Source organism: Lynx canadensis, chromosome C1 (genome assembly GCF_007474595.2).
Source record: "Lynx canadensis isolate LIC74 chromosome C1, mLynCan4.pri.v2, whole genome shotgun sequence".
Classification (NCBI taxonomy): Eukaryota; Metazoa; Chordata; class Mammalia; order Carnivora; family Felidae; genus Lynx; species Lynx canadensis.
In genome coordinates, this window is record NC_044310.1 from 35,039,991 (window position 1) to 35,053,470 (window position 13,480).

Here is a 13,480-nt window from a genome sequence, read left to right on the forward strand (position 1 = left end):
GTCAGAGAGAGAGGGAGACACAGAATCTGAAACAGGCTCCAGGCTCTGAGCCGTCAGCACAGAGCCTGACGCGGGGCTTGAACTCATGGACCATGAGATCATGACCTGAGCCGAAGTCGGACGCTTAACCGACTGAGCCACCCAGGTGCCCCTTTAATCTTTATTTTTGAGAGAGAGAGAGAGAGAGACAGACAGACAGACTGTAAGTGGAGGAGGAACACAGAGAGAGGGAGACAAAGAATCTGAAGCAGGCTCCAGGCTCTGAGCTGTCCGCACAGAGCCTGACGCGGGGCTCGAACTCATGAACTGTGAGTTCCTAACCTGAGCCCAAGTCAGAAGCTTAACTAACTGAGCCACCCAGGTGTCCCATTTCCCATTTCAGACATCATCTGTTGACTTCCCAGTATGGAAGATGAGGATTTAGGTTTCTTTCATCACCAGCTCTGCCCCTACCAACATACAGCCATACTTCTGTACCTTTTACCTTCCCAATATAATTTTATAATTTTGGTTAGTTCAGTAATCAAAGTTTAAGTTATTACCACTGCAGCTTTAGGTATTAGCTATTAACTATTAAAAAGGAAGTTTATCTCTCTTGTCTTCCCTCGTCTCCAACACGCTAACCCTCCCTCTCATCATTCCAAAGTAATTATATCATAATTTTGGTTAGATCAAGTTAGTGATTACATTACTATGCAAATATAAACATTAGTTACAGCTGAGACATTCAGTAACTAATGATTAATGTTTTTCTTGCATATTTTTGCTTGCCTTGGCATTATTGTCTCTCATTTCTTGGTTTTCCAGATATTTATCAATAATTCAACCCCAACCTAATCACCAAGTACTCAAAATCATCTCAAAATGTTGAGACACATCAACTCTTCTGCCATTTTCATCAGAAGAAATATGATGATCTTGAAGAAATTATTCCCAAAGCTTTCTGACCTATTCTAATCTGGTCTGGTTGCCATTTACACTGGGGGCTCAGATGTTATCCTGGAATCTCCCTTTATCATCATCCTAGGGATTCTTTTTCCTATATCCTATGTCTTTCTCTTTTCTTAGTTTATGCCAGGGTTTTGGTGTTATATATTCTCTAGCAGCTTTCTGAAAACAGATACATGGAAAGCAAATGTCTGTAAAATTCTTATTCTACTCTCACACCTGATTGATAGTTTGACTACATACAGATTTAAGAATTTTGAAAGCCGTCCTCTGTTTTAGTTTCTAGTGCTGCTGTTAAAAGTTCAAAGCTGTTTTAATTCCTTTACATGTGACATCCCCCCTCCTATCTGGAAGCTTGCTGGATCTTTTCTGTGATGTCAGTGTTATAGCATTTCATAATGACAATCTTGGTATGTTTCTTTTCATGCATTTTGCTGGACACTGTTTCCTTTTAGTCTAGAAACCCAGCCCCTTTCATTCTGAGAAATGTTTTTTACATTACTTCATTGATAAAATCTTTCCCCTTCATTTTCTGTTTTCTCTTTCTGGAACTCCAAATATTCAAATGTTCTTGGTTGCTCCTTTAATTTACTTAGCATTTCTTTATTTTTCATCAATATGTTGTTTTATTCTACTTTGTGAAACATTTTTCAAAATTGAGTTTTTCATCTTGTTCTCTAAATGCTCCCTTTATTCTTTTTTTTTTTTTAAGTTTATTTATTTTGGGGGGAGGGCAGGGCAGAGAGAGAAAATCCCAAGCAGGCTCCACACTGTCAGCGCAGAGCCTGATGTGGGGCTCGAACTCACAAATATGAGATCATAACCTGAGCTGAAATCAAGAGTTGGACGCTTAACCGACTGAGCCACCCACGTGCTCCTAAATGTTCCCCTTGAAAAAATCATTTTGAATATAGATGACCACAATGTTATGTTAGTTTCATGTACACAATATAGTGATTCAACATCTCTATATGATAAGCTATTCTCATCAGAAGCGTGTGGCTACCATCTGTCACAATAGAACACTATTACAATATCATTGATTATATTCCCCAAGCCATGCCCTTTATTCCTGTGACTTACTCAGTCCATTAACTGGAAGCCTGTATCTCCCACTCCCTTTCATCCATTTTGCCCATTCCCTCACTTTTCTTCTCTCTGGCAACCATCAGTTTGTTCTCTGTATTTATAGGTCTGATTCTGCTTTTTGTTTGCTTATTCATTTGTTGTTTTTTTGATTCCACACGTGAGTGAAATCATATGGTATTTGTCTTTCTCAGTCTGACTTATTTCACTTAGCATAATACCCTCTAAGTCCATTCATGTCACAAATGGCAACATCTCGCCTTTTTTATAGCTGTGTAATATTCCATGGTGTGTGTGTGTGTGTGTGTGTGTGTGTGTGTGTGTGTGTGTACAGAATTTCTTTATCCATTGATCTCTCGATGGACACCTAGGTTTCTTCTATATTTTGGTTACTATAAACAATGCTGCAGTAAACACAGGGGTATATATATCTTTTCAAATTAGTGTTTTCATGTTCTTTGGATAAATACTCAATAGTGGAATTATTGGATCATATGATATTTTTAATTTTTTGAGGAACTTCTGTACTGTTTTCCACAATGGCTACACTAATTTACATCCCCACCAATAATGGAAGAGGGTTCCTTTTTCTCCACGTCCTCACCAACACTTGTTTCTTGTCTTTTTTTTATTTTAGCCATTCCCACAGATATGAAGTGGTATCTCACTGTGGTTTTGATTTGTATTTTCCTGATCACTGGTGATGCTGAACATCTTTTCATGTGTCTGTTGGCTATCTGTATGTCTTCCTTGGAAAAATGTCTATTCGGGTCCTCTTCCTCTATCTATCTATGTAAATAAATGTGTTATTTTATTTTTCAGAGAGAGAGAGAGAGCGAGCACGAGTGGGGGAGGGACAGAGAGGGAGACACAGAATCTGAAGCAGGCTCTAGTCTATAAGCTATCAGCACAGAGCCCAATCTGGGGCTCGAACACATGAACCACGAGATCATGACCTCAGCTGAGGCTTAACTGACTGAGCCACCCAGGCACCCCAAATCAGATTTTTTTTTTTTTTTTTGGTATTGAGTCATATAAGTTCTTTATATATTTTGGATATCAACCTCTTATGTGATATTGTTTGCAAATACCTTCTCCAATTCAGTGGGTTGCCTTTTTTTTTTGTTGATAGTTTCCTTCGTTGTGCAAATGTTTTTTATTTTAATGTAGTCCCAATAGTTTATTTTTGCTTTTGTTTCCCTTGCCTTAGAAGACAGATATAGAAAAATGGTGCTATGGCCAATGTCAGAGAAATTACTACCTGTGTTCTCTTCTAGAAATTTTATGGTTTCAGGTTTCACATTTAGGTCTTTAATCCATTTTGAGTTTATTTTTGTGTATGGTGTTAGCAAGTGGTCCAGTTTCATTCTTTTGTATGCAGCTGTCCAGTTTTCTTAGCACCAGTTTTTGAAGAGACGGTCTTTTGCCCATTGTATATTCTTGCCTCCTCTGTCATAGATTAATTGACCATATAAACCATGTTCTTATTTCTGGGCTATTTTGTTCCATTGATCTATGTTTCTATTTTTGTGCCACTAAATGCTCACTTTTTAATACAGAATTCTGCTTTTGGGGGCATGAATACAGTATTCTTATCTCTCAGTGAGGGCAAGGATTTTGGTGTGTTTTGTTCACTGCTGTATTCCTAGCTCCCAGAATAGTGGTACTCAGATGGTCAAACATTAATAAATCTTTCTGAGTAATGTTATCTTTTTTGAAGTTTTCTTCTCTCTAAAAAATTTGTTTATTTATTTTAATTTTTTAAAGTTTATTTATTTATTTTGAAAGAGAGAGTGCAAGCAGGGAAAGGGGAAGGAGGGAGGGAGGGAGGGAGGGAGGGAGAGAGAGAGAGAGAGAGAGAGAGAGAGAGAGAGAGAGAGAATCCCAAGCAGACTCTGTACTGTTAGCCCAGAGCCCGATGCAGGACTCAAACTCATGAACTGCAAGATCATGACATGAGCTGAAATCAAGAGTCGGACACTTAACCTACTGAGTCAGGCATCCTCTCTCTCTTTCTCTCTCTATCCATCTCTCTATATATTTATGAAAGAGAGAGAGAGAGAGAGAGAGAAAGCGCACATGCAAGAGAGCAGCACCAGTGGGGGAGAGGAACAATGGGAGAGAGAGAATCCCACGTAGACTCCACGCCCACAACCTTGGGATTATGACCTGAGCAGAAATCAAGAGTCAGACGCTCAGCTGACTGAGCCACCAAGGCTCCCCATTTCTGAAGATTTCTGTTGGTCTTTTTTTCTGCTAACTTATTGTGCTTTTTTCCCTGTTTATTTGTTCTGGCCTCTAGATCATAATCCCTGTTTCTTTTTGTCTAAATTTAAGAGTGGCACACACACAAAAATCTCATTGTGAGCACTGAACACGTGGTGGGCTTTGTCAACTTTGAAATTCAATGTAGGATGATCCAAGAAGTGGGTTTTCTGTCAGGAATTCCCTGATGTCTGCATCTTTTAGGGCTCCTCTTGGAAAGTCTGCTACCATAGAGAAGAATCTTCTAATGCCCTTGCTTGACAGGTGCAATCCTGGCTGCTAGTATTTAGAAGCTAAGTGGGAGACAGAAGCTGAAGACCTCAGGACATACACTTCCTACTCATTTTTTTGCAACATATCTCCATCCTCATTTACGCCTAGTGCTCCAATCCAGAGATCTTCTATTTTACCCTCTTCTGGGAATAAATTTCCAGTCTCTTACTAGGGTTGTGAGGTTTGGAGGAGGTAATCTGAGGATCGATCTACAATTTGGACACATTTTCAAGTAATCCTGTAGCTTTACTTGTAGATCTATTTGGTGCTGTTGAATCTTGACTCTTTAAAGAGTTTCATAGGGTAAAACAGTTTGCAGCTCAGCTTTCTCAGGTATGTTAAATTGTCCTGCTTTCCTGCTTCCAAATTGTTGACGTTGCTCTTTCCTTTTCCATCTTCTTTAGTCTTCTGAATTTACATCTCTCTAAAATCCCCGTATTGCTGTTTTAGTGGGGCTTCAGAAGTCATCAGCCCTTCTAATTTTATGTTAAAATCCTCAAATAAAATTACTTTACCAAGAAGTCCTTATATTTTTTAATACATCTTTTGGTCCATGTTTAGTTCTGTATTTCAGAGACATTAGTTTATTGTCATCTTTATCTTTTATTTCTATCAGATTCTCTATAATTTTTAATCATTTTTGTTGAAATTACTGAATACCTCAAACCTTTCCTTTATGTCAATAATTTGATTTTCAATGGTATCTGTTCTGTCCTTTGCTATTTTGTCTTCAATTTATTTTCTTAGTTCTAAAATATCCTCTTTTATCTCATTTTGTTTTACTATCTCATCACTGAACTTTTATTTATTAAATTCACATTTTGATGAATTGTTTTACAGCTGTAAGAAATTCTATACAATGAGTTATGTTGTCAGGGTACTTTTTTTGTCTCTTTTAGAACATTTTTCTTGCTTTTATTTTGTTTGCTGTATGTTTGCCCAGTTGACATACCAGTTCTTTTGGTCTTGTTCATGCTTGATTTATTTGTCTTGGTATGATATGGGTGAGTTCTTATCTTTCATCCTCCTGTACCTGAGACCAACTACTACGTGAGTGGCGGTTATTTTTTTCCTTTCTTTTTTTTTCTTTTTACTGAAGTATAGTTGATACACAACGTTACATTAGTTTCATATGTACAATACAGTGATTTGACAACTCTATACTGTTAATGCTCACCTCAAGTGTAGCTACCATCTGTCACCATACAACACTATAATACCATTGGCTATATTCTCTATGTCGAACCTTTCACTCCTGTGACTTATTCATCCCATAATTAGAAACCAGTACCTCCTACTCTCCTTCACCTCTTTGTACTCACCCCCTACTCCCCTCTCCTGTGGCAACCACCAGTTTGTTCTATTTATGGGCCTGTTTCTGCTTTTATTTTAATTTTCATATTTAAAAAAAAAGATTTTATTAAAGAATTTTTTTAATGTTTATTTTTGAGAGAGAGAGAGAGAGAGAGAGAAAGAGAGCACATGCGAGTTGGGGAGGGGCAGAGAGGGGGGACAGAGGATGTGAAGCAGGCTCTGAGCTGACAGCAGAGAGCCCGATGTGGGGCTCGAACTCATGAACCATGAGATCATGACCTGAGCTGAAGTTGGACACTTAACTGACTGAGCCGCCCAGGCGCCCCCAAAATATTTTATTTTGAAGTAATCTCTATACTCAATGTGGGGCTCAAACTCACAACCTCCAGATCAAGAGTTGCATGCTCCACCAACTGAGCCAGCCAGGTGCCCCTATTTCTGATTAAAAAAAAAAAAAAATAAGTGAAATCATATATATGGTTATTTACCTTTCTCTGACTTATTTCACTTAGCATGATACCTTCTAGGTCCATCCTCATGTTGCAAATGGCAAGATCTCATTCTTTGTTATGGCTGAGTAATATTTCATTGTATATATTACCACATCTTCTTTATTCATTCATCCATCAATGTATTGATGGAGACAGGTTGCTTCCATATCTTGGCTACTGTAAATAATGCTGTAATAAACATACGAATGCATATATCTTTTCAAATTACTATTTTTGGTTTCTTTGGGTAAATACCCAGTAGTGCTGGTTATTTTATATTCTGTGTACTTTTCTATGGCTTCAGGGAATGATGGGAGCCAGAGGGATAGAAGGAGCAGAGGGAACAGAGCTAAGGTACTACAGAATCTTTTGTTAAAACATTCTTCTTGGGGGGCCTGGGTGGTTCAGTTGATAAAGTGTCCAACTCTTGACTTCGGCACAGGTCACGATCTCATGGTTCGTGAGTCTGAGCCCCATGTTGTGCTCTGTGATGGTAGTGCAGAGTCTGCTTGGGATTCTGTCTCCTGCTCTCTTTCTCTGCCCCTCCTCTCCTTGTTCTCTATATCTCTCTCAAAATAAGTAAAAATAATCTTTAAAAAAACACATTTTTCTTTCCTGAGATTCTGTTAAAGATTCTTCTTTCAGTCCACATAATTAAGGGTTATATTCCATTCCTAAAGAGGGATAGTCTCCAGCTTCATATTACTTCACTTATTCATTTTTATCCTTGATCTTTCATTTCTGTTAAAGAGTCAGCCTCATTGTTCATTTTCCCTGCTTCATCATTTACTTGCAAGTAGTTGTTCCTGCTACTTCTCGGTCAGAAGAAGATAAAAGTACTTAAAAAAGAAGATAAAATGTGCTTGGTTTGGTTCTTTCCAGCTTTGGAGCTTTTAGTGGGAATTTGCAGGATTTCATTAACACATCAGTATGGCTTCCGGGGAGGAGTGATAGGGTGGAGTTGGGACCCACCTTTATTCCTTTCTATTCTTCATCAGAATCTTGTTTCTTTCTTTGACCTTCAATTTTTAAACTTTATTATATTTAATTATCCTACTTTGTCGCTGTTGAAATTTCTGCCAGTTTTATTCCCCATAGCAGCCCTATTATTATTAAACACATTTTTATAGATAAGACAACAAAGGCTCTAATATAGAACTCTAACACATTGGGTTAACTGGGCTAGCTGAAGCTAGAATTTAATTTCATTTTCATTAAAATATATAGTTTGAAATATGTTTCCTACCTCTGTTGTCCTGGATAGCAAAATCAACGACATTTTTCTTTCCCAATTTACTCTTCTCACATTCATTTTGTCCAGGGTCCAAACATGTTTTTGTTTGTTTGTTTTGTTTTGTTTTTTAACAGCAAAAATGGGTTTAGTCAAGAATAACAGAGAATTACAATCTGGGACAAGCAGGCTATGGCAAAACTACAGACAAGTCCAACCCAGGCTCCAAACAGTTTTTAAACATTCCTATGTACTGGTATGAGGCAGTAAAGCTCTGAGTATGGTGGCTTCTGATGAAAAAGTCCATGCTGGGTAAGCACTCAATAAATGCTATTTAAAGAAAATGTGCCTGGTTTGCTTATTTGTAGCCATTAGGATGGCTACTATCAAAAAACAGAAAATAACAAGTGTTGGTGAGGATGCAGAGAAATTGGAACCTTTGTGCAATTGTAAAATGGTACAGCCACTATGGAAAATAGTATGGAGGTTTCTCTAAAAATTAAAACTAGAACTGTCATATAATCTAGCAATCCCACTTCTGGGTGTATATCCAGAAGAATTCAAAGCAGGATGTCAAAGAGATATGTGCACACATGTTCACTGCAGCATTGTTCACTATAGTCAAGAGGTGGAAGCAAACCAAATGCCCATGGACAAATGAATACATTTTAAAAATGTGGCATATACACGCAATGGAATATTATATAGCCTTAAAAAAGAAGGAAATTCTGACACATGCTTACAACATGAAGGAACCCTGAGGATATTATACTAAGTGAAATAAGCCAGTTGACAAAACACAAGTACTATATAATTCCACTTATCTGAGGTATCTAAAGTAGTCAAGTTCATAGGAACAGAAAGTCAAATGGTGATTACCTGGAGCTGGGGGACAGGAAAAAGAGAAGAGCTGTTGTTTAATGGATATGGAACTTCAGATTTGCAAGATGAAAAAGTTTTAGAGATCTGTTTCATAACAATGTGAATATGTTTAACATTACTAAACCGTATGCTTAAAAGTGGTTAAAATGTGTGTTTACCACAATTAAAAAAAAGAAAAAGAAGGTCTATAACACTGTTAGAAAGACAGTCCTGTTCTCTGTTCTCCCCACAGCTGCTGTGCAGGATTTGACTCTACCTTGGCAAGAAAAAAACACAGGGAAAAGCTAAGCTTATGTGGGGAAGAAAAGCCTTCATCCTGTCTCATGGGAAAATAGTCACATACTTTTGTCAATTTCACACAGTATAATCTCGTTTTCATTCCCTCTTTCCCATCCACTGGGTGGTTTTATTTTGTTTTAAGACAAGGAGAATTGCCAGAAAGAAAAACCCTAGGGCTTACTTTTGCAGGATGGATCCCTTAATGACCAGCTCTTCATCCAAGTCTGCTTCATTAGCCATGAAGAGCAGCCTCTTTCCTGTGCTGTCCACTCCAATGAAGTCACGCTGCTCCACTGAATCATACAAAAGAAAGAAAATCAAACAAAGCCATTTGCCCCTGCCTGCATGACTAAGTCAGGGGGACAGGGCACCTGCTCACAATTCTCTTGGAACTAAATACAGCATTATTTTATATATATATATATATATATATATATATATATATATATATATATATATGTTTTAAATACTGTGTTATATCACAGTGTTTATCACAGTGTTTAAAACATGGGTAGTCAAAATATTTTTGTATTGTTCTAAAGGGTATTATTAGGTTAACTAGTGAAGTTTGAATAAGGCCTATAGATTAAAGTATTGTAGCAATGTTAGACAGGTGGGGGGCAGGATACACACTGATTTAAAAGCAAAGGGAATCATGTCTGCAACTTATTCTCAAACAGCTCAGAAAAACAGTAATAGTGTATGTACTACATTGTGTATACATATCATACACTGAATATATATCATTAGAGGGAGAAAATGATAGAACAAATGTTAACATTTGGGGAATTTGGGTAAAGGATATATAAGTTCTCTGTACTAGTCTTCTAATCATTCTGTAAATGCGAAATTATCTCAAAAACAGAGTTAAGGAGTAAAGATATGTTAGTCTGACTGTGGTAATCATTTCACAATCATGTCTACATATATCAAAACACCACTGTACACTTTAAATACATGTAATTTTTCTTTGTCAAAAATAAATAAAAATTAATAATAAAAAGCTGACTATGTAGATAAACCATAAACTCACTACATGGCACAGAAAGTATAACAAGGAATTCTTTCTCTGCAAAGAATACCCTAGGTCTGTGCACTGTGGAAATGAGAAAAATATTATTTACAGACATGTACATTCAATCAACATTAACTGTATGTCTATTATGCATTAGATTTTATTCTGTATGACACAGCATTCAAAGAAAATAAGGTGCATTTTTACTAGATGTGGAGGGTTCTTTGGTAGACAGTGATTTTACAGGCTGTCATATTATTGCTGTTTTCTGTGTTAGATTTCTTTCGGCCAACCAGATTATAAATTCTTCAAAGGCAAGCTTATGATTCCTTTATATCTCCTTTAACATCTAGTACAGTGTTAGGCACTTAATAAAATCTCCTACTAACATCTGAGAAGCTGAGGAGTACCTATAGCTTACAAAAGCATTTTCACATAGAGGCAGCATAGCATAATGATTAAGAAGAGAGCCTCTGAGGCCTGACTACCTGGGTATGAATCCCACTTACTAGCTGTATGTCCTAAACAAGATACTAAACTTCTCTATTCTTCAGCTTCATCTGCAAAATGGGTATCATAATAGTGCCTACCTCACAGGCTTGTTATGAGCACTATATCAGTTAAGATTTGTAAAGTTCTTATAACAGTGCTATTAAATCAAACATTAAATAAAATGTTTTGTTAAAAAAATTAAACAAAATGCATGCTCTCATTTGATCCTCACAATAATAAAGCAATGATTTAATACCTTCTTGAAAGAAGAAAAAAGTTGAGCTCTAGAAAAATAGTTTTTCCTTTTTTTTTAATTTTTAAAAAAATTTTATTTATTTTTGATGGAGAGAGACGGAGCACAAGTGAGGGAGGGGCAGAGAGAGAAGGAGACACAGAATCCAAAGCAGACTCCAGGTTCTGAGCTGTCAGCACAGAACCCGACACGGGGCTCAAACTCACAAACAGCGAGATCATGACCTGAGCCAAAGTTGGACGCTTAACTGACTGAGCCACCCAGGCGCCCCGAAAAATAGTATTTCTTTTTTTTTTTTTAAATTTTTTTTTTCAACGTTCATTCACCCTTGGGACAGAGAGAGACAGAGCATGAACGGGGGAGGGGCAGAGAGAGAGGGAGACACAGAATTGGAAACAGGCTCCAGGCTCCGAGCCATCAGCCCAGAGCCCGACGCGGGGCTCGAACTCACGGACCGCGAGATCGTGACCTGGCTGAAGTCGGACGCTTAACCGACTGCGCCACCCAGGCGCCCCTTTTTTTTTTTTTTTTTTAATTTTTTTTTTCAACGTTCATTCACCCTTGGGACAGAGAGAGACAGAGCATGAACGGGGGAGGGGCAGAGAGAGAGGGAGACACGAAAAATAGTATTTCTAAAGGTGAATTTGTCTGTCTCCTACTGACAGACAACAGCTACCAAATAACTGAACGTGATTCACTGTTGGCTGCAGTTGCCTATATACTTAGAACCAAATGTATTACAAGTGTATAATGTGTTTTAGCTCAGGTGCTTGAAAGCATTCATTCCTTGAGATGGTTTCTGGTCATCTTATCACATGCAGTGTCTGAATCTAAATAGGGAGAAACTATCATAAAAAAATCATATGCTGGGGGGTGCTTGGGTGGCTCAGTTGGTTAAGCGCCCAACTTCGGCTCAGGTCATGATCTCAGGGTTTGTGGGTTCAAGCCCCGCATCAGGCTCTGTGCTAACAGCTCGGAGCCTGGAGCCTGCTTCAGATTCTGTGTCTCCCTCTCTCTCTCTGCCCCTCCCCTGCTCACACTGTCCCTCTCAGTCTCTCAAAAAATAAATGTTAAAAAAAATTAAAAAAAAAAAAATCTTACGTTGGGGTGCCTGGCTGGCTCAGTTGGAAGAGCATGTAACTCTTGATCTCAGGGTTGTAAGTTTGAGCCCCATGTTGGGTGTAGAGATTACTTAAATAAATAAATAAACTTAAAAAAAATAAGTTATATGTTATTTTTCTCAATGACCAAGATTAGCGAACTCCAAAGAAGGAAGGGCAAATAGTGCCAATTTGAGGGTAAGTTTTACAGGGAATTTCAATTGAAGCAAATTTTGCAGAGAATTTCAAATGCCACACAGCAGATATGACATATATCAGTTCATCCATTACATGGAAACTTGAGAATATAAAGGTTTGCAGCAGTCTGATTATGAGCCAATATTTTAAAAAGAAACACAGAAATGTTATTTTTGGATATATTTGGAGTGCTTACTCTATCCAAGTCCTTCAGCCTACAAAACCTCAAATTATTGAATGTCCTGGGAGCAGTGATTTTCAAGTCCATGTTTCAGCTATGTTGCTCTTTACTCACATTCCTCACTCTCAGGGGCCCCTCCTTATATTTGCTTCCTTGAAGCTACCATAGTAACCAGGACCTCAGAATACACTACAAATTATAGGAACTTGTTTGTGTTCTGCTTTAACAAAGTAAATTCTACTTTGGGAGCAGAGAAGATAACATCAAAATGTCCATCCTAAGAAGGCTACAAAAATAAGATTAAGCAAGCAGATTAAGAAAGAAACTATGAATTACCATTAAAAAAATTCTGTCAACTATTCATATTTTTTTCTAGTTGATTTTTATTTATCTGACACTTCTGTCTCCTCTATTGTCATTTACTTATCCATTCATTCATTCAACTAATAAATAAACTTGTGCACCTCCCTTGTGATAGGCATTACATTTATAGTAGGGAATTCCAACTCATTTTATGAGGCTAGCATGATCCTGATACCAAGACCAGACAAAGACATTATGAGACAGAAAAATTACAGGCATATTCATTTGTTATATAAATACAAGGATCTTAAATATTAGCAAATAAAAACTAAAAACGTATATGGTAGAGTTAAAAGGGTTACAAATTTGTTGTACTTCTTCAAGAGGTAAGGTCTAGAATGTACAATGGTATAGCCACCATGGAAAATTGTTTGGCGGTTCCTCAAAAAATTAAAAAAATAGAATTACCACATGATTCAGCAATTCCACTTCTGGGTATACCACCCAAAAGAACAGAAAGTAGGGTCTCACAGAGATAGTGTGCATACCCTTGTTCATAACAGCATTATTCACAATAGCAAAAATGTGAAAACAACCCAAATTTCCACTGATGGAGTAATAGATAAGCAAAATGTAATATACACATACAAGAGAATATTATTCAGCCTTAAAAATGAAGGAAATCCTCATGCTAAACACGGAGGAACCTTGAGGGCATTATACTTTATGAAATAAGCCTGTGACAAAAGGACAAATACTGTATGATTCCACTTACATATGGTACTTAAAGTAGTTAAAAATCATAGAGACAGAAAGGATATGGGGCACCTGGGTGGCTCAATCGGTTGAATGTTTGACTTCGGCTCAGGTCATGATCTCACTGTTCACAAGTTTGAGCTCTGCAACAGACTCTCTGCTAATGTCAGCATGGAGCCTGCTGCAGACCCTCTGTCCACCCCCGCCCCCTGTCCCTCTCCTGCTGGTGCTCTCTCTCTTAAAAATAAAAAGTAAACATTAAAAATAAAAAGATGGGCACGTGGGTGGCTCAGTCGGTTAAGCATCTCACTTCGGCTCAGGTCATGACAGCTCAGAGCCTGGAGCCTGCTTCAGATTCTGTGTCTCTCTCTCTGCCTCCACCCCTACTCACACTCACTCTCTCTCTCAAAAAT

At 37.7% G+C, this 13,480-nt stretch overlaps 1 protein-coding gene across 2 annotated transcripts in view; it reads right to left on the reverse strand.

The window, feature by feature from the left end:
* The window catches only part of EIF2B3 (eukaryotic translation initiation factor 2B subunit gamma), a 123,448-nt gene that overhangs the window by 63,871 nt on the left and 46,097 nt on the right, over positions 1–13,480 (reverse strand). For both annotated transcript variants that reach the window (XM_030325748.1, XM_030325747.1), the window contains exon 5: positions 8,951–9,062. In XM_030325748.1, the coding sequence (XP_030181608.1) occupies positions 8,951–9,062 (112 nt within the window). The remainder of the gene's footprint in view (positions 1–8,950; positions 9,063–13,480) is intronic.